At 52.8% G+C, this 25,683-nt stretch overlaps 11 protein-coding genes across 11 annotated transcripts; 5 read left to right on the top strand and 6 right to left on the bottom strand.

Annotated features, from left to right (window-relative positions):
- Positions 1-663: 663 nt before the first annotated feature.
- On the top strand, positions 664-2,219 carry MRS44_014726 (uncharacterized protein; the record flags this gene model as incomplete). Its single annotated transcript, XM_046274142.2, has 5 exons — positions 664-920; positions 979-1,000; positions 1,050-1,375; positions 1,425-1,808; positions 1,859-2,219. 5 exons carry the CDS (start codon positions 664-666, stop codon positions 2,217-2,219), a joined length of 1,350 nt encoding a protein of 449 aa, XP_046127814.2.
- Positions 2,220-2,411: 192 nt separating this feature from the next.
- MRS44_014725 (uncharacterized protein) lies at positions 2,412-4,550 on the bottom strand (the record flags this gene model as incomplete). Its single annotated transcript, XM_046277213.2, has 5 exons — positions 2,412-3,132; positions 3,186-3,374; positions 3,420-4,048; positions 4,099-4,179; positions 4,230-4,550. 5 exons carry the CDS (start codon positions 4,548-4,550, stop codon positions 2,412-2,414), a joined length of 1,941 nt encoding a protein of 646 aa, XP_046127813.2.
- Positions 4,551-5,659: 1,109 nt separating this feature from the next.
- On the bottom strand, positions 5,660-6,788 carry MRS44_014724 (uncharacterized protein; the record flags this gene model as incomplete). Its single annotated transcript, XM_065618526.1, has 3 exons — positions 5,660-6,045; positions 6,095-6,611; positions 6,738-6,788. 3 exons carry the CDS (start codon positions 6,786-6,788, stop codon positions 5,660-5,662), a joined length of 954 nt encoding a protein of 317 aa, XP_065474598.1.
- Positions 6,789-7,312: 524 nt separating this feature from the next.
- On the top strand, positions 7,313-8,049 carry MRS44_014723 (uncharacterized protein; the record flags this gene model as incomplete). Its single annotated transcript, XM_065618525.1, has 3 exons — positions 7,313-7,355; positions 7,414-7,916; positions 7,969-8,049. 3 exons carry the CDS (start codon positions 7,313-7,315, stop codon positions 8,047-8,049), a joined length of 627 nt encoding a protein of 208 aa, XP_065474597.1.
- Positions 8,050-8,350: 301 nt separating this feature from the next.
- On the bottom strand, positions 8,351-9,606 carry MRS44_014722 (uncharacterized protein; the record flags this gene model as incomplete). The annotated part of the gene is made up of 3 exons (XM_065618524.1): positions 8,351-8,931; positions 8,991-9,444; positions 9,571-9,606. The coding sequence occupies 3 exons, from the start codon at positions 9,604-9,606 to the stop codon at positions 8,351-8,353; spliced, it is 1,071 nt and encodes a 356-aa protein (XP_065474596.1).
- A 1,791-nt stretch (positions 9,607-11,397) lies between these two features.
- Positions 11,398-12,567, top strand: MRS44_014721 (uncharacterized protein; the record flags this gene model as incomplete). The annotated part of the gene is made up of 2 exons (XM_046272985.2): positions 11,398-11,773; positions 11,822-12,567. The coding sequence occupies 2 exons, from the start codon at positions 11,398-11,400 to the stop codon at positions 12,565-12,567; spliced, it is 1,122 nt and encodes a 373-aa protein (XP_046127810.2).
- Positions 12,568-13,029: 462 nt separating this feature from the next.
- MRS44_014720 (uncharacterized protein) lies at positions 13,030-14,598 on the bottom strand (the record flags this gene model as incomplete). The annotated part of the gene is made up of 4 exons (XM_065618523.1): positions 13,030-13,480; positions 13,562-13,608; positions 14,397-14,419; positions 14,472-14,598. The coding sequence occupies 4 exons, from the start codon at positions 14,596-14,598 to the stop codon at positions 13,030-13,032; spliced, it is 648 nt and encodes a 215-aa protein (XP_065474595.1).
- Positions 14,599-16,212: 1,614 nt separating this feature from the next.
- MRS44_014719 (uncharacterized protein) lies at positions 16,213-17,324 on the top strand (the record flags this gene model as incomplete). Its single annotated transcript, XM_065618522.1, has 2 exons — positions 16,213-16,770; positions 17,052-17,324. 2 exons carry the CDS (start codon positions 16,213-16,215, stop codon positions 17,322-17,324), a joined length of 831 nt encoding a protein of 276 aa, XP_065474594.1.
- Positions 17,325-19,608: 2,284 nt separating this feature from the next.
- MRS44_014718 (uncharacterized protein) lies at positions 19,609-20,529 on the top strand (the record flags this gene model as incomplete). The annotated part of the gene is made up of 1 exon (XM_046277211.2): positions 19,609-20,529. One exon carries the CDS (start codon positions 19,609-19,611, stop codon positions 20,527-20,529), a length of 921 nt encoding a protein of 306 aa, XP_046127807.2.
- A 345-nt stretch (positions 20,530-20,874) lies between these two features.
- MRS44_014717 (uncharacterized protein) lies at positions 20,875-22,817 on the bottom strand (the record flags this gene model as incomplete). Its single annotated transcript, XM_046271413.2, has 5 exons — positions 20,875-21,039; positions 21,091-21,465; positions 21,539-21,838; positions 21,899-22,509; positions 22,568-22,817. 5 exons carry the CDS (start codon positions 22,815-22,817, stop codon positions 20,875-20,877), a joined length of 1,701 nt encoding a protein of 566 aa, XP_046127806.2.
- Positions 22,818-23,553: 736 nt separating this feature from the next.
- MRS44_014716 (uncharacterized protein) lies at positions 23,554-25,278 on the bottom strand (the record flags this gene model as incomplete). The annotated part of the gene is made up of 1 exon (XM_046272984.2): positions 23,554-25,278. The coding sequence occupies one exon, from the start codon at positions 25,276-25,278 to the stop codon at positions 23,554-23,556; it is 1,725 nt and encodes a 574-aa protein (XP_046127805.2).
- Positions 25,279-25,683: the final 405 nt, after the last annotated feature.

The raw sequence follows: 25,683 nt of genomic DNA, 5'->3' as shown, positions 1-25,683 counted from the left end.
TCCCGGTGTGGAATGGTGGTACCGGCTTAGCTGAAAAGGTTGACGTAGGCTCAGCCTCCATTGTCAAAGTGTGAGCGATGCTTCAGCTTGGACCAATGGTTTGCTAGGGTCTGCGCCAGGTGTACCTTTGCGGGAATTTGACAAGGGCTCTTGTAGGTTGGCTCTTTGACCTCCTCTTGATCGTCTCTCAATAGCTTGTGGGTGCTAATGCAAATATCAGGCTATGAGTGCCTCTTCCGAAACCTCTCGGCAACGGATAGGGGAATGATGAATCACAGATGAAACTCGGCAAGGGACTCCAAAGACCATCAACGGCCGCAACCTCGTCGTTCGCGCCCGGCAGCTTTGTCCTCTTCCGAGCGCTCGGGCGCGATGCAGCTCTCAGCCACAGGCTGGGCAAACGCGTCGAGAACGGCATAGCTGGGCTCAGCCTGTCTCAGAGTTTGGCGCTATCACAATGACTCCCGAAACTCAATCCCCTCCTGAGCGGGGGGCCTCTAGAATTGGCAACCGAGTCAGCGATTGAAAGGCGGTTGGGGGGCAACAGGACTCGGAGAGTAGGGAGGTATATATATACAAGTATCGCCGGCGGAGCTGTCTCGTCAAGATCTGCCACCAATTTGACCCTTTTATACACCCTCGCTTCGCTATTCGTTTATCATCATGTCTGTCAGCGACGTTGACAAGCAGCTCTGGCTGGCTTACTGCAAGGTGGTGAAGAACGCCGTTGGTGGCCTCCCTGGACACAAGCCAGCCTTGTTCTTCACCAAGCAGGCCCAGAAGGCGCCGGTCGCATCGCAGACGATCGACCCTTCGTACACCAACTATGGCATCAATGCCATTATTAACAATCTCTTGCAGACTAATGATCTGTTCTTTGACCCTTCGCACCACAAGACATATGTCCAGTGTCTGCTTGAGTAAGTGGCACTCTCTGGCGGCAGCTGTGTATGGATGAAGCTTATGCAGTACACCTAGGTATCTTTTATCAGTCAAAGTCGTAGGTTGATCAATTAGTACAAGCATAGTGCCCTTCTCACGGACCATAGGGCGATGATAACCCAGCCATGCAAGCCCGGATAGAAATGGCGGGCAAAGACTTTACCGCCGCCCTCGACAAGGCTCTCACCGAGCGCGACCGAGCTCTAGACGATTTCGAACAGCAGGAAGGTTACGGCATGACGGGCGAAATGGACTTTTCCCAGTGGTGGCCATCCAACGCCCCTGCATATGCTGCTGCTAAGCAGATGGTCGAGGCCGCCGCCGCCGCCTATCAAGCTGCTCTAGGCCAGATCGGCGGGCCTGTGGCTGGTATGTTGGCCAAGGACTTTAACCAGATTGTCCAGGCTTTAGTCGGGGGTAACTCAGTTCCGGGGTAAGCTTTCCACCTCTTGCACGTCTATACCATGCTCACGACGATGCAGCATTACCATGCCGGCCTGCCACGCTTCCCCCGAAATAGTTCGAGGTCTTCTTAACAAAGATCGCACACCGCACGCCATCACATACGTCCCCGAGTTCAACTCGTACGAGTACACGTACCAGATCGAGCACTGGCTCAACGGCGTCGGTGACGGAGATTCCTCGACGCGCATCGACGTCTCGGACGGGCAGGCCGTCAACGAGTCCGACTTTGGACATGCAGCCACAGACGGCTTCTCTTATGGCCCTTGGATCTCGTTTTCAACTGCCGAGGGGAGCTCTGAGGAAGTTGGTGTTTCTCATGAGGGTGTAGATGCAGAGATTGGCCTCGACGTTCAATTCTCATACGACGAGATCCAAACTGTTGCTATCCGTGCTGGCCAATGGTGAGTCTCGTCCAACTCGAGCTCCTTGAAAATTCTCTTACACCTCGCAGGAACGTCCCCAGCCCTGGACGGCGATACCAGCTCAAGAGCAACGCCTCGCAAGAGTCACGCAACCTCGCCTTCCCAGACTACCTAATAGTCGTGCGCAATCTCGGCTTCAAGGTCAGCGTCCTGGACGCCACGCTGGCGAGGCAGATCGATGAAAAGTACGACCAGGCCAAGGAGGCGGGCGGCATCGTGCGAGTGCTAGGTATCCCGGCCACGCCGGATGGGAGCCCGGAGCAGGCGACCGAAGGAGCTGCTCACTTTGCCGAGTGGGATTCGAGCAGTGGTGTCCTCTCCATCAAGCCGACTGCTGATGCTGGATTCGCTTCAGTGGTTGCGCTTGTTGGGGAGCTCAACATTAGCTGACTAGTGGCCCGGCATCGTTGACGTGCCGGAGTTTAGGGAATGCAAGTAGGCGCAATGGCATATTTCTGCCTAGTTTGATTTTTTGTCAGCTAGGGAGTGGTATAATAGTCTATAACAATAGGTCAACACAGATGGTATCACATACAAAGGGGGCAGTGCATTCGGATTGCAATTCTCATCCACTAGTCCGCATCAACTCCAGAGTACATCATTCATTTCGTCAAATAGGTTTGCCGCCCAGATTGGATCATATTCCCATGAATTTCGAAGTATTCTCGCCCTCTCCCCAGCTTGGACGGCGGTTTGAGCATCTGGCATCGGAGAATCCTGCTGAGCACCAGCCATATCTGTGTCTGCCTCACCATCCCGTGACTTGTCGTCCAATTCGACAACTCTGGGGTTGCTGTCAACAGACCCCGCTGAAGAACCCGGTGATGCGCCTAGCATGGCCGAGGACAGGCTATGAACAGGTCCGAGGGTCAAACGTTTGGTTGCCCCCTGAAGGATGTAAGCCGGAAGATCTGCCTCGGTGGGTGGCTTGCCGGTGACGAGGGCATAATCAAGAGATAGACGGAGACGCATATAGAGACGCGTGACAAAAATCTCATCCCAGCGTCTCCCCATCTTTTTAGAGCCAGAGCTTCCAAGTCCTGGGTTATTTCCATTTGGCCCCTTTGCTTGATTGCTCGGTCTAGGCTGGACAACCCGGATTGGTAGTTGTATTGGCGCTGAGTGCAGAATCTGAGAAATCATTCTGCTTATGTCCTCTGCTCCTTCAAATCGCTTGCTGCATAGGTGCATTGCTTGTGCGTGATACTTCGTAAGGGACCGGTCAGATTCAGTCTGTGCGTCGTCTGATGATATCTTGTCGTCCAATGAGCTGAGCATGAGAGGGAAAGCAATATATGCGATGCTATAGGCAAAGTTAGGAAACTTGTGGATGGCTGAAAGTATGGATTCACATACACAGATATGGGGAGATGCTGTGTCAAGCCCTGTTTGACAATGAGCCTGACCAGCCTCGTCGTCTCGGTCGTCGCATGGCTTAGTTCCTCCCCGATACTCCTCAGGGCCGAATCATCGAGGAGTGTCACGCCTTTTTGCATCCGTTCGATAATCAAAGCCTCGTGGTTTCCCAGTGCGATTTGAGCGGCACTGTTTAGAGTCAGACTAGTAGCGCGAACTTCATGGCTGACTTACTAGGCATAGATGTAAATCAAGCTTGAAAATAGGGTCAGGGACCGATGAGTGTGGCCATCACCGAGAAAGACGTAAAAAGCAGCCTCGGCATCCTCCTTCCACCGGGCCAGCCGAGCTCTTGCAGTCCTCATTCGTGAAAGCGTAGCCTCAAAGTGGTCGAGGGAGTAAGTGGGATCGAAAGAGCTCGGACCGTAGGTAAGGGCAAGCACTTCGGTTAGGAGAATACCAAGACGGCATTGGAATGCCAGGATATCTGTTAGGTGCCGCTTGGTCTTGGGATCATAGACAAAGGAGTGGTGAGCCTCATCTATCATATCATCTTGGGTGAGGAGGTCGAGCTGGACGTTGAAGCTGGAAGGGGTTATCTGCAGGGGTTTCCGTAGCCCCAAGGTCAGCACCCTATCCCTCCAGTAGAGAGACCACCAGAGCCTCTTGTTGCGCCTCTTGAGGGCGGTGCTCGATCCGGGGGCTTGAAAGGTGTGCGTCTGAGCGACGATTGCATTCTGTATCCCCGTGCTCAGCCACAGGCTCCCAGCGTGCGGCTCAGCGGCTGAGAACTGAAATGTCAAGAGCAAGGCCGCCTGGGCTTTTGTGAAGGGGTCGCTCTCTACACCAAAATCGAAGAGAAGCTTGATGCATTGTTAGAAGTGATGAATACGGCAGGTTGAAGACCACCCACCTTGGCCCGTCGGTAAAAGATGCCTCGAGCAACCTTTACTCCCGAGTATCCAGCATTCTTGAGAACAGCAGGCGATACAAACTGCGGGATGTCAGTGAGTGGAGAGGATAGTGAGTGCAGGACGATCTTACGGCAGAACTTGCAAACAGCATGGCCTGGAGCAGGAGGAGCGACATTGTCTTTTCCCTGCCACGACGACGGTCTCGATCCAGGTACATGGACCAGAACTCTCCCTCGTCCATCAAGGGATAGCAGGGATGGATATACAAAAAGTACTGGTGGACAAACTCTTCCTGAATGGGACGCAGGGGCAGGTGGAAGCACCCGTTGAGCTCGAGGAACTGGACATCCTGCTCAGGGAGACCAGATAGGTCGTCAAGGGCCAGAAAGGGATAGCTCGAGAATAGGGCCTCTGACTGGCAAAAGGGAGCCCTGGCCCTGGGGTCCGACATTATTATTGCCTGGCCAAGCAAAGCCAGCGATGCAGAAAGCTGTGGGCAGTCTGTGGACTGTGGTGGAAGCCGAGGCTCGGCACACAGACACACGTAATGGGGGTACAGTAGTAGCTAAGCCGAGCCCCCACGCTGTAATTGACTGGGAGTATGAGTAAATGGGGGCAGAAAGCAAGTATCGTCACAATCAGGAACAAGAACAAGTAATTAGATGGTCTTGGAGAGCTGGGCTGCCCTCTCTCATGCGAACGAGATCCACCCCCGCAATTTCTCTCTGCTCGGCTATTCAAGCTTCTCGGACCGGCAATGGTCCGCAATGCGGGGGCAATTACAAAGCTGCTGTGACGGACAAAGGGCAGTGACAGACCTGATGGTCCAAGCCTGGCCATTCGTCCATGGTTCTACCATGGGATTGATGGAGGACGTCGCTGTGTAGGTACGGTGGGAAGTTGATGGCAAGGTATCTCGGGCTGTCCAGCTCCACAGGGCACCGACCGGATAAAAGAGCTGGTTAAAGAGGAAGAAAGGATGAGAAAGAGGACATCGGAATGGAATGACAGTGAGAAAAAAAAAGGAGCAAAAAATGCAAAAAGAAAGCGACGCCGATCGGGTTCGAACCGATGCTCCCGAAGGAATTAGATTTCACTAGTTGTGTTAGTGGAGGATTCCTTTGAATTTGAGCGTCACTACTCACAGTCTAACGCGTTAGACCACTCCGCCACAGCGCCCTGAGGGGTTGTTGAGAGCAGAAGCATCTAATTTGATACATAAGCACCGTGACAGCCTAAAGCACACAGCCATTTCTATGAACCTGTAAACCGATTAAGTACGCACCGCAACTGCAGGCTCTCAATGCAATCCGTTCGCTGGCAGCCTCCACATTGACAGGTATCCCGCCATGCATTCCAAGTTGGTATCGATGTTGATGACATGTTGGAAAGTGCCCATCGACCACAATAGTAAAGGATACGGTTATCAATACGTCACAAACTAATACCATAAAGACAGTGGTCCCTGTGCAATCTGTACCTGTGGCATCCACCCGTCGCTATCTACCATTAATTACATCTGTGACTCCCTTGTACACTCCCTAGCCATCGCCTCCACCTTCACACCCGTCTGAATTCCTTTCTGGCCGGTCTCAAATTCTTGAGCATGTCGTGCCACATGAAGCGGATCTCAGGGAACACAACGATGCCCGGTGTGTCTGACTCCCATACAGCTTCCCACACGCATGGCTGCCCGAAGAGGATCACGGCCGAGTTCGCCGCATGCTCAAACACGGGGTTGAGGTACTCCGCTACATCATAGGGAAACTCATCCAGCTTCAAATCGTTCAGTTTCAGGGCCTCGACAATGGGGGGAACCATGGCATGTGTCCTCTCCGCTCTCACGTCGTCCTTCCAAAAGCTTGTTGAGCGAGGAGGTCTGATATTGTACGAGCTGTGGTTGGCGGCGTAGACGAGATGTCGCCACTCCCCAACGATATCATCCCCTGCGTCGATTAGTCTTGGGTTTTAGACATCCCGGGCGGCTACACTCACTTCCATGCTGGTTGGTACAGGTGTGCGCAGTCATGATGCGGTAGCAGGCGGTGATCTCGGGGGCTAGCAGGCATTTCTCAGCATCCTCAAACGGGTTCATGCGTCTGTATAGGACTCGCGAAAGGAAACAGGCAATGGCCAAAGCGCGAGTGTCGGGGTTAGAGATGAATCCGGACCAGGTAGCGCCGTTGGCAGGCTCCCCTGCAAGCTGTATGAGCTGGTTCTCATCAAAGATGGACTCTGGGACAGGCTTCCCTCTGTCAGCAGGGTCCCCGAGGCCGATGATGCAGCCGCCCACGAATCTTTCGATTCCATACTCAAAGCCAACATTCTCTGAGATTGCCTTGGGGCCGCGCAAGGTATCAGGGCGAGTCGAGAGGTCGTTCCACTTATTCTCGACGATGATGTCCCATCCAGTCCGGGGCGCTGGAGGCGGGGGGCTCAGCCCGTCGTCACGGTCTGGAGGGTCGGGGGCAGATGCCTGAGAAGAGATGTGCGCTTCCGTAGAAGTGACTCCCTTCGCAGGAGCAGACTACTGGCCTGAAGCCGGTTCCTGCGGGGGAGAAGTCTGGAGATGGAGAAAGGTGGTGTTGGCAGAAAAGTGACTGCGGATGAACAAGTACAGGGCAGCCGCGACAAGAACCACGGCCCCAACAAAGCCAGCGACGACCCCGACCCCGATGGCCTGAGCCATGGTGAGACTCTGGGAAGTGCAGGATTCAGTAGAAGATGCCATGGGAGGGGATGGGCTCGATGTGCCTGGTTGATGGGTTCCCGGCACCTGGGGAGGGAAAGGGGGGTTAAGTAAGTGGGCAGCATCTCAAATCGACCCTGCTGCCCATGGGGTGACGGCTGGTGTGTGCCAAGAGAGAAGGCCAACACCCAGCAACGCTATGGCTTGTATGTTTGCCTCTATTCATTTGTATTGTTGTTCGCTGTGGCCACCTCCTAGTGCGCCTCCCCTGGCTCTTCCTGATTAGGAAACGCGGTTGGTCGATTTGGCACCCGGACGGCACGGCTGCGTACCTCGTTTACCGTTTGATAATGGATGTCTTTTTTCGGGCTTGTAGGTGAAGTTTGCCTGAGGGCAGGATCGGCATCCCATGATAAATCTCGTTTTTCCCCTGTCGCTTTGCTTTGCCTTGTTGCTTTGGTTCCTCCAAGTTTTCCTCGACCCTACCCAGGCCCTCATACCAAACCGTGGGTTAATGTCTCAGTATGTCGGTCGAGCTTATCATAGGTATTGATATTGGTACCAGCGGTATGTCCCCTATCCAGCTGCCCAGCCTCCTCTGTCCGGAGGTATGCTAACTTCATAGGCACTGGTGTCGCCTGGGGTCGGACGGACGCCGACAAGGTCGAGTTCTTGTGCTGGGATGAAGCACTGGATATCGTCAAGACTCTAACCAGACTATTCTATCGCGACCAAAATGTGGCCGGCTGGGGGCTCAAAGCTCCTGACCACAAGAGAACCGAAGTATCACTTCAAGAGTGGTTTAAGCTTCACCTGGACCAAGGCTTGCAGCGCGCTGACGACGTACGGCCGCTGTACGTCGATTTCATGGCATGCCTCCATGAAGAGATCTCAGGTCATTATGCCTCCAAGATGCTAGGCAAGACACCTTGGGAAGATGCCAGAATTCATTTTCTTTTTAGCGTCCCGGCCACCTGGGACGCCCTCACTGTCGAAGCTTTCCGAGATTTTGCCTCCGCCGCGGGATTTGACAACCCTTCCGGCCACAGTCTGGATATTGGCTTGACCGAGCTGCAAGCTGTCGCTGCATTCCAACTTTGCTACGAAAGAGCCACTTTCGGGTTCGAGGTAGGCAGGTCCACGTATCACCAGCGAGATGTTGCTGATGACAGGGTCGTAGCCTGGTCAGGTGGTCCTCGTTGTTGATGCCGGCGGCGGAACAGGAGCAAGTCACCCTTTCTCCTGCGCGCATCTAGGCTAACAAGCTATAGGACTTTTGCTTGTTGAAGGTCCAGAAGGTCCAGAATGGGCAACGTTATGCTGTTGAATTGCAGCCTGTATCAGGTATGTCTTACGCTTGCCCGACTGGAGACGGTCTGCCGATGTGGGACTGGAGCAAGGGACACGGAATGGGAGGTGATTGCAATGGTAAGTGTGAAATAGACACAGCTTATTCAACATGATGATTTTCAATTTCTGATAAATTACCTCAAACGCAAAGAAGGACAAATACTACATTGAGAGCGGAAGAGTAGGGGGAGAGGGGCCAATTCCATCCGTCACTAGTCGGTGTTCCCAGCTCCAGACAGTTGAATGGTGTCATGGGGCAGCGCTTGAGCAGCAGCATGATTTGGCTGCTCATCAACTGTGCCATGCTTTGGCTGCTCATCAGCTACGGCATCCGACTGGCAGCCAACGTCAGAACTGTGCTGCTCGCCAGTTTCGGTATTCGGCCTGTCAGAAGGCACTGGCTTGGGAACGTTGACATCCACCTCGGCCGGCTTTGAATACTTGGTCTTGCCATTCCAGGTAAACCTCACCTCTGGGAAGACAATAAACCCTGGCTCGGGTGAAGTCCACACAGCCTCCCATTCAGAGGGCTGGCCGAGAAGGGTCATAGCGGAATTAGCAGCCTTCTCGAGCGTTTGGCCTGTAAATACCTCTAGCGAACCCTTCTCGAGATCAAGATCATTTCTGAGAGATTCGAGGTGTAGTGAATTAACAATACCGGGGACCATAGCCCAAGTTCTCTCTTTCCGAGGGTCATCTTCACCAAAACGCCAGGACGGGAGATGGTCGAGCTGCCAAGGACACGCTTGCAAGAGATACACACACTCGCGCCAAACGCCAATAATATTTTCCCCTAGGACCCAGTTAATACTGGATTTCATGCTAAGGCTAAGGGCTCTCGGCTTAACCTACTGCATGGGTTCTGATAGATTCGGCACACGAGTTGATAACAGCTTGAAATCTCTGGAGCGATTAGGGACTCTTGAACGGGACAGCTGGGATGCATGCGCTTAAAGATGAGTTGCGCAAGGAAGCATCTGACTGCAGCGCCTCGCGTGGCCACGTTGAAGATGGTCTCGGACCAAGTTCCGCCGTTGGCGGGTTCTCCTGCGAGGCGAACAAGTTCATCTTCGTTAAAGATGGATGGCGAGACACGAGGCTGTTCCCGGTGGCGGCTGTCGATAAAATTCTCGACAAAAATTCGGAGGTCATACTCGAAACCGACGCCCTGCCTAATTTCGTGGAGGGTTGTGAAATCATCAACACGGTCGGGCAGCGTTCTGTGCGAGTTGGTGATGGGGTTTCTCCAAGAAGCCGGATCGCGAGGCGCAGTCAAGACCCGGGGGTTAGGGCTAGGCTGCTTGACCTAGGGTAAAGACTCTATCCGTTTCAGCATAACAGGGCCGGAGGGGACGGTCTCGGTGGATGAGCAATGAGATATGCACAAGAGTATCATCATCAGAATCGGGGCTCCAACAAAGCCAACAGCTACCCCGATACCAATGGCCTGGGCGATAGTGAGGCCCATGGTGAAGAGAAGGAAGAAACGAAGAGATAAGACGACCCTGAAGTGTAGGTGAAGAAAGGCTAATGGTGGTTAGTCAAACATTCTATTCTGCTGGTGGCTCCGACCTCTTCAAGTACTTGGCCATGGGTTAGGACAACAGCAGGAAACAGGCGTAGTTATTTACCCCTTGCATGAGGTGCTGGCTGCATGACCAGATGGCGTTTGTGCCGGGGCTTGGTTGATTGCCTACCCAACTTATTGATTGTTGTAGAAGGGGGGGTTGATACCTAGCGAGACCCTGGAGGGTGTACAGCAACCTCCCCGACTGGACTAACCAGCTTGGGAAGGCCTACAACCGTGACGAGTGGATGCCGGCATCAACATATAAGCCAATACAGCACGGCGCGGGCAGGAAATCATGGCCAACCTCCAAGCAGTCGGCCTGTCTCTGTCACCGGCAACGGAAGCCAACGGCATGATGTGGCTGCCTGCTTCGTTTCTTGTGCAGACATCAACAATCGGTCAATGTCGTGGCTTATAAGGTTTGCCTGGCTCCCCTCGCCTCAACAGTGTCACCACCAGTTTTCGACCCTCCTCCCACAGCACCCTCTTCTGGCGCAAAGAACGCCATGTCCAAGTCAATTTCTGGATCAAGCAAGTTGGGCTAACACAGGCCCACTTTATCGGCGGTGAGAAGAGTCCCCCAACAGCTTCAAGAACCGCACCACCGACTGATGTAGTGGACGAGGGTGGCAATCAGGTCAGCGAACCGGTTGGGATGAGTTTGGCTGATAGCAACTCCTTCATCACTCTGCTCATGGGCTTGAATGAAGTCGAAGAGGACTAAGTGAAGGATGGAAGGGCCGGCGATCGCAGGGGTGAGGCCATCGGCTTCGTCGTGTAGCAGCTGTACGAGAAGGCAGCTATGAAACGAAGTAAGACGGAACGCAGAAAAGACCTCTACGGATGAGACAGCTGTAACAGCGAGCGAGACGGAAGATGGTACGTCGGTCTCGTGTTAGACTTTGTCACGAGCACCTTCATTGCGGTAATACTCCTGAGCGTGATTTGCGCTTCCTTATTATGTCAAGAATCTTTCCCTTCTCATAAGTTATTTGAGCGCAACGGCAGTATAAGAGGCCTCGGCAGCAGCAGCCAGATGCGGTCCTTACGATCCCAGTTATGAGCCATAAATAGGGTAAGACAGTGGCGGCCGTGACGCTGCTAGTGGCTTATACGAAATTCATGCCCCGGGATGTGGGAGACGCCATCCGGCCGAGTCATCCCCACATCGCCCCGAGAGGCTTGCGTGTCCGGCCGCGCCAATTGACCAATGGGGGTCGTCTTATTCGGCAGAATCAATATCCAGATTTGCCTTGCCGGGATCTGGGTTTGTTTCACGGCAGTTGTGATAGGTGGCGCTTCTTTGACGAGTGCCCCTTGCGTCAGGGGTGACGTGCCTCGGCTGCACTGCTTAATTCGTCGTCATTGCCGCAGGGCAGAGATTTTGATCTCCCCTGGGCATCTCCGGGGAATGTCCATATGCGACTCCCTGGGCACGGCAACGCGTCAGCGTGTTTCGTTGTTTGTCTCTGGGGGGCGCAATGACTAGCAAGCACCGTGATGTGGGCTGTCTTTGGATAGATTGAATGTAACCTGAGAAGAAGATGGAGAAACTATAAGTAGGCCCTATGATGTGAAGCAATTGTAAAGCATCAACAGCATTGAACGCTTCACTCTTCGGACAACCACTTATCCCATCCTACCAGATTCATCATCCTTCCGCCAAGTCTCAACTACGCCTACACCACAATGCGTCTCACCACGAACCTCTTTGCCAGCTTCCTCCTGCTGTCGGGAGCTGCCACCGCTCACCCGGGACATAACGTCGCCCAGGAGGCGGCTGAGCGACGCGATTTCCTCAACTCGGTGAAGCGATCCTCACTCGCCCACTGCGCTGAGAAACTCAAGGCCCGAGGCGTCGAGGCAAGGAATGTTGCTCGGCGCTCAGCGCAAATCTCCAAGGCCCGGCAGAAGCGCGGCCTCAAGAAGCGCGACCTCGAATCTGTCCTGAGCGCTTCTCATAACCAGACGGATCAGGGATATACTCTGAACACGGACGCCAGCACGCTCTTTGCTGGAATCAACTCTTGCGTGTTGACCCCCGAGGTTACCCAAGGGCCTTATTGTAAGAGCTCAGCCGTGTCTTGTTGTATGTAAATTCTAACACGGTCAGATGTCGCAGGAGAATACGTCCGCGAGAACATTGTTGAAGAACAGGAGGGCCTCGGCATTGTCCTCGACTACCAGGTCATTGACGTTGAGACCTGCGACCCAGTCCCCAACGTCTACCTCGAGATGTGGCACTGCAACTCCACGGGTGTCTATTCGGGCATCGTCGCAAGCGGCAACGGTGACAGCTCCGACGACACAAACATCAACAACACCTGGCTTCGCGGAATTCAACGCACCGACTCGGATGGCGTCGCGCAGTTCGAGTCCATCTTCCCCGGCCACTACACCAGCCGAGCCACGCATATCCACATCATGGTTCACACAAATGCCACTCTGCTGGCCAACATGACTCTGGGCAGTGAAAACTACGCCAGCCACGTTGGCCAGGCCTTCTTCGACCAGGACCTCATCTCACAGGTTGAAGCTCTCGAACCGTACAGCTCCAACACGCAGGAACTCACCGAGAACGCCGACGACAGCATCCTGAGCGAAGAGACAGCCACCGATGGAGTTGACCCTTTTATGGAATACACCATGCTCGGAGATGACATCACCGACGGCCTCTTCGCCTGGCTTGCCTTTGGTATCAACGCCACCCAGTCTCAGTCCGTCACCCCGGCAGCCTACCTTTACGAGTCCGGAGGCGTCGCCAATGAGAACTCGGGTGCTGGTGGCCCTGGAGGTAGTCCCCCGGATGGAATGACCCCTGGAGCCGCTCCTGGAAGTACACCTCCGGCCCGCGTGTGAGTTGAGTCCCGAGGCTTGCCGCTAGGCGGGAGCATTGATTGAGGCATGGATTATTTTCCGGCTCCCCGGTCTTTGCCGAGTTGGATGAAGTTGTAGAGTTGTAGCGAAAGTGTGCTGGCACATAAATATTAGGGGCGCAGAAGAGTACCGAAGCGTCGCTGTAAGATTTGTTTCGTATCAAATAGAAACTTCTCGAAAGTTTTGTTATAAAAATTACACAATATTATAGATTGAGGAAAACTTTTGACCCAAGACACGCTGTTCATGACTATCTGTCTAGCGGCTCAGTTATCTCATCATGGGCCCAGCTTCAACCATAACAAAAACACAATAGCTGTTCATAACACTTACTTCTATCATGACCAGACGAGGTAGTGCCTACTCAAGACCTCGTCACTCTCAATAGCCTTTAACAACCTGACCGAACCATTCTAGACGATTTCCCTTGATACAATCAGCCGATTAGAGAAAGAAGGCTAGAACAAGTCCACCAATTATGCTAAGTGTCCAAGTAGCCGCCTCCGACTTTCTGAATTGCGTCTTCTTGTAACCAAATCCCAAGTCAAAGACCAAGTGTCTAACCCCGTTGATGAAGTGATACGAGAACGGGAAACCCAAAATGCCAAACTTGACAGCCGCCTTGACGACAAAGGGCAAAGAGCCAAAGGCCGACGCTACCGCGGCCGAGTCGAACGGCAAGCCAAAGAGCGGGGCGACGGCGTAGGCGCAGAGGGTGAGGTACGCTGTGCCTCCAAGGGCAATGCCGGTGATTCGGGTCCAGGCCGAGGCGCTGAGCCAGACCTGGCCGATCTTGTAGATACTGAGGTGGGGGGTGACGGGCCGGTTGAGGCGTTGTTTGACGAGTATGTCGTGGCCTTCTTTGGCGCTCATTCGCACGATGGTCAGTGGGCTTCTAGGCGGTATGTGTTAGATCAGGCTTGGACTCAATCCATTGGAAGGTAATCGTCTTTGGTATGGGGGATGTTAAGCGTACCGTGAGTGTTGTGACAACAGGCGGGCGACAGCCAGTTTGGGAACGTCCTGGTTGAAAAATACATTTGGTCTCGCCGTGCCTGATCGAAGCTTGTCAGCAATTGAGTCAAGACAATGTGCCATTGAGAGTCATACCACGAATGGCTGACAAGCCGACTCGTTGTAGGTTCATAGAGGTTGGGTTGAGACGGCAATAAGGATGCTTCAGAGTCGACAGGAGCTCCGACAAAGCCGAGAAACGAGATAACTTAAAGACATCTGGAGAAGCTCGGCCGGAAATATCCCCCCGTCATGTTTCACGTGGTCCTTCGCCTTCTCGCGTCGTGAATAACCCCCGACGCTCCCTCGCTCTCGTTTAGGTGGGGGCATGGTCAAGTAATCGAACTGCCATTGTTGGCGGGAATAAACGGAAGGGTATTCCCGACTCCATGCGTTTCCAAGTCGACCAATCGGCAACAGGGTGGTGGTGATTGGAATGCGATCCTGGAGTCTGATTACCGAGGACACAATCCTCAAGGGGATTGGAAGGCTTGGCGAATGGGAGGAAGAGCCTACATCCTGGTGCACTACGCAGTATGTAACGCTGGTGGGGAGATGAGAGTTGCTCTACGATAAGCCCTTGCTAACAAGTGAATCTATTCACCTCGTAGCTTTATTTCTGTTGAACCTTCTGTTAGGAATTCCCGAGGTACCCAATCTGCAACACAACCACCGCAGCAAGAAGCAAAGACGTCACACGCGAAGAAAACAGAGCTCATCCTCAGCCTACTCCCCCTCGACTTCATCCAAGCCCCTGATCAGTGGTTTGCGAAATACGGGAACCGTGGTCGGCTCACTGATCTTTCTTCCCCAGCGTCCACTACCCCAAGTCAGTGTCATAAGTCTACGTGATGCTGGGGGTTTCTTCTTACCACACAGGAAATGGGCATCGGCCAGTCCGATCGTCGCCTTGACCTCGAACTCGACCTGAAGGAAGTACTCCTTGCGCCAAATGACCTTGCGCTTCTTCACCTCAGCCTCCAAGAGATTGGCACGCATGACTTGATGGGTCGCAATAAACTCCAAGCCTGTCAACGTGGATGCTCTAGACGTGATTAGGCCGTGGACATACCCTTGGACGGCAAGGGGTCATCCGCCAGGCTGCTGGCAATCTCGACATTTCAAACCCGGCGTTCGTCTGGCTCAAAAAACATCTTGCGTTCAAATTCGAGCTCTTCCCCGTTCCTGATCTCTTTTGCCCGAGTCTTCCAGAGAGCAGAAGATGATCCTGGGTAGATTGTCAGCCCGCTGACGGGAAGATGGAGCAGAATTGAAGACTTTTCAGTGATTCATTTCGTCGATTCGTCCGCTCAGAGATGCGGTCGGTGATCTTTTTGATCTCTTGGTCAAGAGGGGGGTTAATACCACTGTGCCAGCACCAGCATGGACAATCATGGCATTATGGCCTCTCTACACAATCATGGCCAGCACTAAGTCAATACATGGCAAGAGATGAGACTGCCTGCCCGGAGGTTCGCAACGGGCTTTGAGGTGTGGAGCTCGAAAGTGGCTATGGCTTGGGGTTCTATCATGGTAATGGCGACGGTATGGACACCACGGCCAGGGAGTTGGCTCTGCACTTTCTCGAACCCGGCCCTGGATATCAAGGTTTTGAACCGAGCCACTACAGAGGTGTCCCAACAAACCGGCGTGCTGAGGACACAGGAGATGCTTGCGTGCTTCCATGTTTTACCGAGTATTCCATCACGGACAGACCGCTCTGAAAGCTCGTCATGTAAGCATTTCAGGTAGCCAGTATACGTATTGTCAGCTGCTGTATGATTCGAGTCGTTTTCTCCAAAGTACGTCTTGAACCGTTTCTTGATGGATAGGCTCTCGGTGGTGTCGATCTCAGAAGCATCGATGATCAAAGAAAGGGGGCCCTACCGCTCACTCCAACGTCTATTTCGACGGTCAAGTCGATCGCCATGTTGCATGGAGAGTTGGAATCTCGTTAATGATGAATGAGTGAGTCTGTCATGGGAGTCGCGAAGCTGTGGTTGGGGAGCCGGGCACTTTGTAGGTCCCAGCCGACTGTGAGGGCGGGATGCCTTAGGAGTCAACGGACAAAATTCAAAACAGAGAAAAGTGGAGGTTAGAGCAGTTAAAAGCACCCCATGAGAGGTTTAACCTTTCATGATGATGCAGCTAGGTATGACTCTTCTTCTGCAGGCAGCAGAAGGTTAAAAAAAAGGCCACTGTGCTAGCATTGGGTTATGATGCTATGATGTGTTGACAATGTGTTCTTTGTTATAGTTGAAGCCCGGCCCTTGATGGGTTAACTGAGCCACAAGATCCCAAAACAGAGAAAAGACAGAAAAGGACAGCCTAGGCAGCCACGGTATGCCACATGGATTCGTTTTGGCTGTCTGTCTGTCTGCTGCCGCCCAGACAGCACTCAAACAACAATACAAATGTGAATAAGTTGGTGGGCAATCAATCGAGCCACGGCGTAAACAGCATTCATGTCCATGCTGAGGGTGCCAGGGTCAGGTGTCTTGATCCGTGCAACAACGATGGGGAGGTACTTGAACAACCTCCGGCGTCCATGCCCTCCCCTCCTCTCTTCGCCTTCCACTCATCTTCACTCTCACTCTCCATACCTCGATTCTCATGGCGCTCACAGTTGATCAGGCTATCGGTGTCGGGGTCGCTGTCGGCTTCGCTGGCTCCCTGATTCTCATAGCCGTGATATTGGGCATATCTAGAATCATCTCCGCCTACTATGTGCCTCCTAACCGCGTCATCACCATGCAACCCCAGCCCTCGCCTGCCGTGCTGGTTCCGCCGCCAGATGCCATCAATGAAGTCAACATTGGCGTGTATGAGCTGTCGGCCACCTGCGAACTCAAAGAGGCTGTTAATTTTGATCACGACCTTGAGGGCTTCGCCACGTTTTTCTTCGGCCGCAGGTTCCAGCGGAAGCCAGATGTCTCAGAGTCTCTTTTCAACAAATCTGAGCTCGTTCGTCTAGCTGGGGAACCTATCAACGGTGGGACCTGGTCGAAGTCTATCAGCAACGTTTCCACGCGAGTCCCGGCCATCAGGTGCTTCCTCGCACAAGTCATCTTCAAGCGCATGCAGCCTGCCTGCCCTGTTGATGACTGCCTTCTTCCTCCCGAGATCTTAGCTGCTACCAGCTTGTGTGCCGAGTCTATGATATTCCGAGAAGTAAGTTGACCCTTCCGAGTAACTTCACAGTGTATTCATTGTATTAATGGCGACACAGGGATGAGGGCCATCGCTGCTTGGCGAGAAAGCATACTTATGCTCCAGGACTACCCCTGGTCCCTTTTGCCAATCCCATGCAAGCCTTTCGAAGAGGATGATCCCAGGAAGGAAAGACTTCGGGCCATGGTTCCGGCTATCATCAATGTTTTGCAACCAGAGGCGCTCAGAACAGACCACCCACGAGATAATCGATTCGAGAAGCTCATGGTGACATACTTGAGATCGCTGCCAACTCTGCAATCGTTCTTCTGGGTCAACCCAAAGAGTGGGAGGCAGTGTGGTCTGCAACCAAAACGGGGTTTATCGTTCACCCCGGGCTGAGGTTTGTCTGGCAGGGCAAGACCAAATATTCGACGCCGGCCGTGGTGGATGACGGACCTGCCTGGCCGATGCGCCCTGACGACCAGGGCCAGTCGAACAGTCAATCTGAAGAGCAACCAAAGTCCGTTGCTGCTGAAGCGTCCACTCATCATTCCTCACAGCTGCGTGAGTAAAAGACTGCTGAGCTCAGCACCGCTGCGTACAGCACCACCGACTGTTGATGGTACTGGCCCATTCTTACTCTTCGGTTCTCACTACAAGGGTTCCCAATGCCAAGGCAGCCAGGGAGTGGATCAAACACGATCTTCACGTGTCTGGAGTTACTGGCAAAGACCCAGATTGGGATGCAGAAATAATCGAAGCCATCCTTGACCAGTGGAAGTCCCTTTCTAGGTGTGCTGGGACTCTCCTCGCATTCGAAACTAAGTGGGACAGGGTCTTCCCCCCCGTCGGAAGAGGAATGTGAGCTTCCCTCGAGCGTCCCGCCAAGCGAACGGCCGGGCTGGGTTGAGACGAAGTAATGGATGCGTTAGTGGATAGGGTTTAGGGACTGTGACTGGACACTGCGCTTGGAACAGGGTTAGAGTGGTTAGTTTGCAAATGAGCAGAGGGCAGAGGGGTTTTGTTTCGTTCGCCGGTTTTCCCCCCTATGCCCACGGCTAGATTTCTATAACACAGCGCATTCTTTCAGTCAATCTAACTGGCTCTCTTTCGAATGTTGACCTACAATGGTCAGGTTATTAAATACCCACGTTAAATTAAGAAATTTCTTCGCGTATTCACCTGTGACCGGTCGAGAACTGAAGCAGGTTATGCCGATCCAAAAAGATCTGCTGCGATGTATGGGAGGCTAGAATCCAATGCACCAACTGTCGCAGGAGGCAAAACAATTGCCCTGTTCCTCTCAAGACTTCAAGACGGTTCGCCTGTCGAGGCACACTGATCTGTTGAGCTCAGCACGCCTACTTCTATTTGCCTAGGCCACCTTATAGAGCCGTTACATCGGATGTTGGCCACGCCTACCAAAGTCAATACACTCCGGTGGCCACGGCAGCCAGCGACTGTGGAGCGAGAATTAATCTCAGTGCACGTTCCCCTTTCTCAACAGAAGGGCTGGTCTGAATTTGATGTTCAATTATCTGATAAATACGTCTGAGTCTAGCTGGCTGCTATCAGACATTAACCTGCCGAGCATATACGACGAGCCGGTCAAATGTGGAGACCACCACTGGGCCGATCCGACGGACCAGAGCTCGGCCATGACGAATAATCAACAACTCTATCGCGAGACATCGCTGAATTGTGGAATGGGGCCAAACATGTCAAAGGGGCACACTACAGGAGATGTTGGGCAAAGTACGGACCCTCAAAAACAGATCCCATGATTAACTCACAGTTCCCATCAGGCTCGCTCCCATTTTGTCCACCATTGAGACAGGCCAACTACGAGCACCTCTTGCCATTCGTGCTGCTCGCTTGTTATAGATCCATCGACACAACGCGTATGAGGAAGTTGTCTGCCCAAGAAACCGTCTCTCTTGAGAGGATTAGTTCCTTCCATCTACCAGCTCGACCAGTCTTGGACGGCTTTATGAGAAACTACTTCTTGTTCTTCCACCCTAACTTTCCTGCGTTGGGTGAAGGAAGTTTTTGGACATTCTACTTGTGGATGGATTGCTGGCGATAAGCGGCCAGACTTTGCCTTCACCATCTAGCCATCGCTGGCAGCAAGGATATCTATGTGTGTGCAGCTGAGGCGGTAGGGCCATACCTACGGTAACTGCCCACTCAGTGTTGCCGACTGTCGGCTTGCATGAAGTTTGCTATTGGCGTTGCGGTCTTGTGCTTGAAAGAACAACTTGTATCTGTTACCTAATCTCGAAACAGACATCACCGTGACAGGAAGCATCGTCTATATCTCTTCACTTGTTTTATATAGGAAAGTGGTATACGCTTTCATACTCCTATTCTGGTTGATTGCGATAGTCTTGGAACCCAACAGTGACCATTTAGCCGCGAACAAGAATAAGCAAAGGGGTTAATACCAACCAACTACTGCCCTTGGTCCTTGGCGGTCTATATTTTTGGCTGATTACGGGCCAGGCTACATTCTTCATGCCAAGTGAGTATGTTTTTCGCCCTCTTGAGGCACTGTAGAGAGCATTAATCAGGTACACATCTTACTTCATCAGAGTACCGTATCGACGCAGTGAATTAATCAAGGCCAGTAGGGCAATCAAACTCGAAACACTCAGCAAAGGGAGCTATACCCTAAACCGCCTGGGCTCGCGCTATCTTGCTGCTTGTCGATCATGATACGCCGCAAACAGGGATCTATCCATGCTTCCAGGGCGGAACCGGGTCATCAATCGCCCCACGGCCTCTCAGGCATCCTTTAAATACCCTCACTCCCTCTCCTGGTCCACGGACAGCACCAACACACAACGTGGCTGAACCATGCGTGGCTTATTGTCTTTCATCGCCCTCGGCGGCGTCGCCGTCGCAAAGGATCAGGTTTCCTTCCCGGCGACTGGCGAATTTGACGTCGTCTTCCCCCGCAACGACACATACGCCGTCGAGGCTCCCTTCCCCGTCATCTTTGGTTTCCAGAACGCCCCAGTCCTGCTCTCCTTTCCAACCCAGATCAACTGGGAACTCACCTGCGGCCTGGGCACGTTGTTTGGGATGAACGAGTTCCAGGGCGAGCGGAGCCTTCCTCCACCTTCGGATCCGTACTTTTACATCAACGCGAGCCGTGCACTCATGAAGGCTGAAGAGGGGGATCAGTTCAAGTATTTCAGACAGGATCAAGATACTTGTGTGCTTACCTGGGAGTTGTTTTACTACACCACCTGCGAGCGCGAGTCGGATGGTTCTCTCAAGATCATGGGAGGGTATTTCCCGAAGCGCACTGGAAACATCACCTTCACCCTGCGCCCAGGAGCGAAAACACCGCGGGAGGCCATCGCCAACTATGATGGGTGCGCAGTGGCTGGTACAGCCGTGAAACTTCAGTCCAACGAGACTGGGTGCGCCCATATTACCGAAGACGCAGCACCGAAGCCGAAACCCTGCGAGTTGGATGTCAAGGGCGTTGCAAGCAGTCTTGCTGCGGCCGTAGTGAAGCCAACCACGAGTTTGACTGCGCTCCCGAGTACGACAACAGAGACTGGATCTTCGAGGACGGGCCTTGGCAGTGCATCGGAGCCAACTACGACGGGAGGGACCTCAAGAGGCTCAGGAAATGGAGACGGGGGTTCGAGCAGCAGCGGTGATGACGATGATAACTGGGCCACGCAGAGGTTTACGATTAGCGGTGGAAAGCTGACGCTGACGTTGGCTGTTGCTGCGGCGGCTGTTATTCCCATCATCTTGTGATGATGAGATACCACGATTTAAATGAGAAAAGATGGCTGAATATGAATATCAACAAAAACGCAGCAACTATCGACTGCTAGTATTATCCGCAAGAGCGTCATGCAACAGGTGCTAAGCGGCGGTTCCAACACCTACCATTCGTAAGTGGGAGCGAATATTGCAGGAGGCTCTACACGGACAATATTATTCCTTCAACTCGATTTAATACTACAACTGCAATGCCCTCAAATCGTCTCCAACCTATATCAAATGCTGTTTCTACTCGTGGAACTCAGGAGTATCAAAGGTTACAGTCGGTGTTTCCCGCAAAGCGACACAAAAAAGCATCAACAATGTGACCAAGCCTTAACATCGAAACATATGTGAGTCCTCCTTGCGGATCGCCATTCCCTTGATAGCAAGCACTGCCACTTCCCACGCCATCAGAATGCCAACGAGGCCCATGGTAACCGTGTATAAAAACATGGCGTCGAGATCATAATGAATCATTCCCCTGACGGTGTCACTGCTCTGCACCCCGAGTATCAGTCAAGACTCTTGCAATAAGGCGGACAGACTTACACTGGCCATGAATACAATGCCACCAGCAATCAGACCAAATGATGTCAAAAGCTCAGTTGGTGGGCGCGAGGGCAGGATGGATGTCGGGGGTCGGATATACATGATAATATAAGTCAAACACCTGGCAACTGAGGCCCCGAGCAGTAGCTGGCCCCATTGCTTGTGGACCATAGTTGACGTCATCGTTGTTTGGTGGTGAGAGCTCATCATGGTGCCTAGTAATGCGATGACCAACGCCGGAATGGGGTTGAGAGAGAATCCGTAAGTTGGTGGAGTGCGAATCGGTTTCCTAACTTCGCCGGAAAACGCCTCGTGTGAATGTAGTGTCGTATTGAGTAGATCTCGGATTCTGGTGGATTCAACAAGCATACCGCACTGGAATCGATGTCAGCCATGGTCCAGCAGAGCATGATGTTTAGTTTTATCAATTCTGATGACCGAGACTTACCAAGCCTCCACCCAGGAAGAGCACAGTGATTGCCAGATGCTCCAAGTCGCGAGCCCCCCATTTACCGTCTGAATTGCCCAGGTGTTCAAGAAAAATGTTGGTTGATCCGTAGATGAAAATGAGGAAACTCTCGACGAATTCAGCCGAAGGCTGGTGTTTTCGGCTCCTTGGTCGAATGTTCCAAGCCCAGCCCAGGTCAGCAAAGCTGCCCGCCCAGCGTCCAAGGTTGAACAACCCGAGCCAGAAGAAGACGCCGCCTTTGATCCAGTGTGCCAGCCCGTTAAAGACGGCGTCACCTTCCTGCAAGCAACTGGGTTAGTATGCAACTTGAGATTTTTGTCTTGTTGAAGCGGTTCTTACAAAGAATCTACCAAATGTCGCAATGCCGGAAGTGAAGGCTATGAAACCAAAAGGTAGGATGATTCGATCAGTAACTTTGTAGCCGTATCTCGCCCAAGTTGAGAGCGATGTGACTTGAGAAATGACGCGGGTAGTGGAGTTGATCACAGCTGACAAGAGTCCTTGGCGGTGAGATGGCTGTGAAGCTCGGGAATCCTTGAAAGTGTCCTCGTCGTAATCCTCGGCATGAGTCGTACCGGAACCACCGTCTATTGAGTTGATAGAGCCTCTACAATGGCCATCATTGGATGAGTTGTCGTCGTCTGAGGCATCGTTGTAGTTATACTCGGTCGTGATTGTCGCGAGAGGCACAAAGCTCTGCTCCTCTGCCCTCCCATGGGTCCCGGAGATGGAAGTGGCGGATTTCCTGCGTGCTAGGAAGCCCACAATAACATGAGCAACCATGACTGCCGTGATTATCCAGCCAATCTTGTGATGAGCATTATTCGGGTACAAGTCGGGAGTGCGGGTGTTGTAAAATAGTGCTAGGAGAAGGCCGAACCCGTTAAACGCCATGAAGACAAGCTGAGCTGCCAGCGTATACCGTGAGGAAGCCAGAGAGAGAAACACAGCTGAGAATTTGTGGATTTTCAGTCAGTGATATCTCTTGCATAGAAAGCGTATACGTACCGACTGGCAGGATTACAATCCAAGCAATCGTCATGAGTGCAATGTGCGAGTATATCAGACCAGAATTGTCCGAGAGAGCAAAGTACGTCCGGGGACCGTTGTCGAGTTCGTCCTTGATTCCTTGAATTGTCTCGCTCTCATCCTGTACTCCATGATCATGCCCGTGCCCATGACCGTCGGCGAGAGCCCGTGAGACGTGGGTCAGGAAAATCACCGGGCTTGAGCCCAGAGCCAAAAACCGAGACTTCATTTACACTTACACGGTCGCTGATTGACTTTATACGTCCGCGGTTATTTAATTGCAATGAAAAGACAGCGTTTGAACTCGGAGTCAAACTGGAAAGCACAAATCGCACCCAAAATTCAAGGGTCGACCATGCAGACTCAGCTGTGGTGGTGATGACTGAAGTCGACGAGATGGTCTTGAGATGATGAGTAGATTTCTCACTTATCCCAGTCTTTCCATCTCTACTTATACTATAATGCTTCTCTTGAAAGCCAGGCACGATGAGAACGGCATTGAGGATGACAAAGTCCGTGAAGATCACCGTAAGATGACACCAATAAACCAATAAACTCGATCAAGTCCATGTTTTTGCGACGCGCATCTATGATTGGCTACACCTGGAAAGCAACGTACGTAGCATGGCGCAGTCAGACACAAGGTTAATTCAACAACCCTCTTCGTCGCAACAGAATTTGCCCTTTTCGTGCTTGTATTCATTTCTCATCATTGTCAACACAAGGCTGCATCACCTGCAAACAGCGACGCGTCAAATCTGACGAAGCTAAGCTACATGCCGCGCATGTCAGCGCCTCCGCCTTTACTGTAGAGACTGCAGGGCCCGAGTACTCTGAATGTACCATAACAAACACCTTTCTTGTATTGTTTCTCTTGTCTAGACACGCTATGATATTAACTAGATATGCACTTCTGTATATTATCTAAAGAGCCCACTTGTGGCGTAATTTACAGGTCCCGAGCTTTACGGCCCACTCATAAGAATCGCACCCTTCCTAATCTCCCTAGCCAGATACTCCGCCTTGGCATCTGCAGACTCTCCCGGTGATTTTGATCCCTCCAAATCATTGCCCGGCTCGTTCGGAAGATGCAGCAGCGTGGCGACACGCAGGAACTGGTCACGGATCCACTCCCGCTGTCCAGGCCTGAGAAGGCTCACTATCACCTCCCCGTCATCTTCCGAGAAGAGAGTCAAGCAGCGGCTCAGCGGGTGCATGGCGCGCCACGGCCCTTGCGCGATGACATGACGCCTATGGTCGTCGCTCGATATCACCACATCGAGGCTACCCTGGCTGGGAAGCAGAACCGTCGGGTCAGTGAAATCTGTGAGACTGGACCGGGTGGTTCGGTTGCCAAGGTGGAAGGGTATGCTGTAGCACACGTTGTCAACCACTTCTTGCAGTGTTTTTTGGCAGTTGACGAAATCTGTTGGGTCGTCGAGGAACTGCCCGCATGCGGAGCCAAAGCAGCTCAGATCTGAGAATGCACCAAGGGAGCCGAGTGTAATCTTGGCCAGCACGAGGCGTTGGAAGCGCCATAGATTCCAAATGCTGGCAATTTGGCACGAAGGATACACCTCACAGATAGACTGGTAGGTGGGTATGGACGAATCAATATCCCGACCACTCATCAGCCTTAGCGGTCTCCAGTGATCCGGTACGTTTTCCGCCCACGCCAGCAGCTCTGCGTCAACTCTTCTTGCCTCGGCCCTCCACTCTTCCAGGCGCTCCAACGACGTCGTGGAGCCACCCTGTGTCACAAATTGCGTGTAACTGGCCTGCAGCTCGGCCACTGACGCGCCTATGGCATCGAGTGCTGAGCTGGGGTTGTCTGGCACAGCCACGATATCCTTGCTCCCAATCCACGAGTATGCAATGCTCTTCAGTGGCTTTTTCTGACGCATGGCGGTTGAAACCTCGGTGTGTAGCATAAACTTTCGTAGGTAGGCGCGCATCGTCCCGTCCATGGCGTCTGTATCCACAAACGAGAGCAAAGACGCTGCGCCATTGTGGTGCACGCTCGAGGCCCGGCGAAGATCATACACCGCAGACGCATTCTCGTATGTCTGGAGCACCAGTATGGCCAGCATAGTTGCTGGCTGGGCACGTTCTGTGGGATCCTGTATTGCGGTCCGAAGGCGTGTGATTGCCCGGGAATAAGACCTCTGTGGTAATCGGAAACTGTTGGTGTCTCCCCGCCACATGGACAAGATCTCTGAAGCCAGGGCTGAAACAGCGAGCGAGAGGGCTGATTCTTGCTGCTGCAAGAAGTAGGCTGGAATGAGCATTTCGAAGAAACCTCGAGTGGATCCCATATCGCGGCCTATTCTAGCGTAATGACCGAGAAAGAAGGGCACGGCGGCGTCGGGCTCAGAGAGCCGCCGTGAAGTCAAGGCTGTCATGACCCCCCGGTCCTGAACATCAGACTCGGGCGACTGACTCGGGCTGGTCGCAGACTTTACGACATCCCGACCATGGGGGTCGACATCCTGGTTGGTATTGGTGCAGAACTTGTAGTTCTGGTCTCTGAACTTTAGCTTGGCATACTTGGGCTTTGGCTTAGGCCTGTTGTAGCCTCCGCAACGAAGCTTGAGGCGCTGGCAAGATCGGCACTCAGGCTTCGCCTCGTCGCATTTGACGCGACGTTCCTTGCATGTCACGCAGCCTCCGGAGCGTCCTCGGTTGACCATTGTGACAGCGATGATGCCGAAAAGAGAGACCTGGGTGTGATAGACAAGTGAAGTTACAGTAATAAATAAGCTTGCTGTGGGGGGGCATCGTCATAGGCTATCGTAATGCAGCACAGCCGGGTTACATCCGGCAGTGGGCTTAGTCGGTTATGATAACAGCCAATGAGAAGACGCCGTCGCAAAAAGGCACACTCGATGCGGTTTAGCCTAGCAAGGGCCCAATTACGTAGGACACCCTCGATCTGACTGGGGTCATCATCACCGCGTACGTCTAAGTGATTCTAAGAGAAAGAAATAAGTATAAGAAGAGATGGAAGGAAGACGAAGAAAAAGACAGATCACTCAGAAACAACAGACAACTCGTTCACAAGCAAGAAAGCCATCGCAATTTCCCTCAAGTCTTCT

Source organism: Fusarium solani (assembly GCF_023522795.1).
Source record: "Fusarium solani strain SB1 chromosome Unknown bctg00000010, whole genome shotgun sequence".
NCBI classification, from domain to species: Eukaryota; Fungi; Ascomycota; class Sordariomycetes; order Hypocreales; family Nectriaceae; genus Fusarium; species Fusarium solani.
Note: the sequence above shows the minus strand (reverse complement) of the source record. Positions and strands in the feature narration are given on the sequence as shown.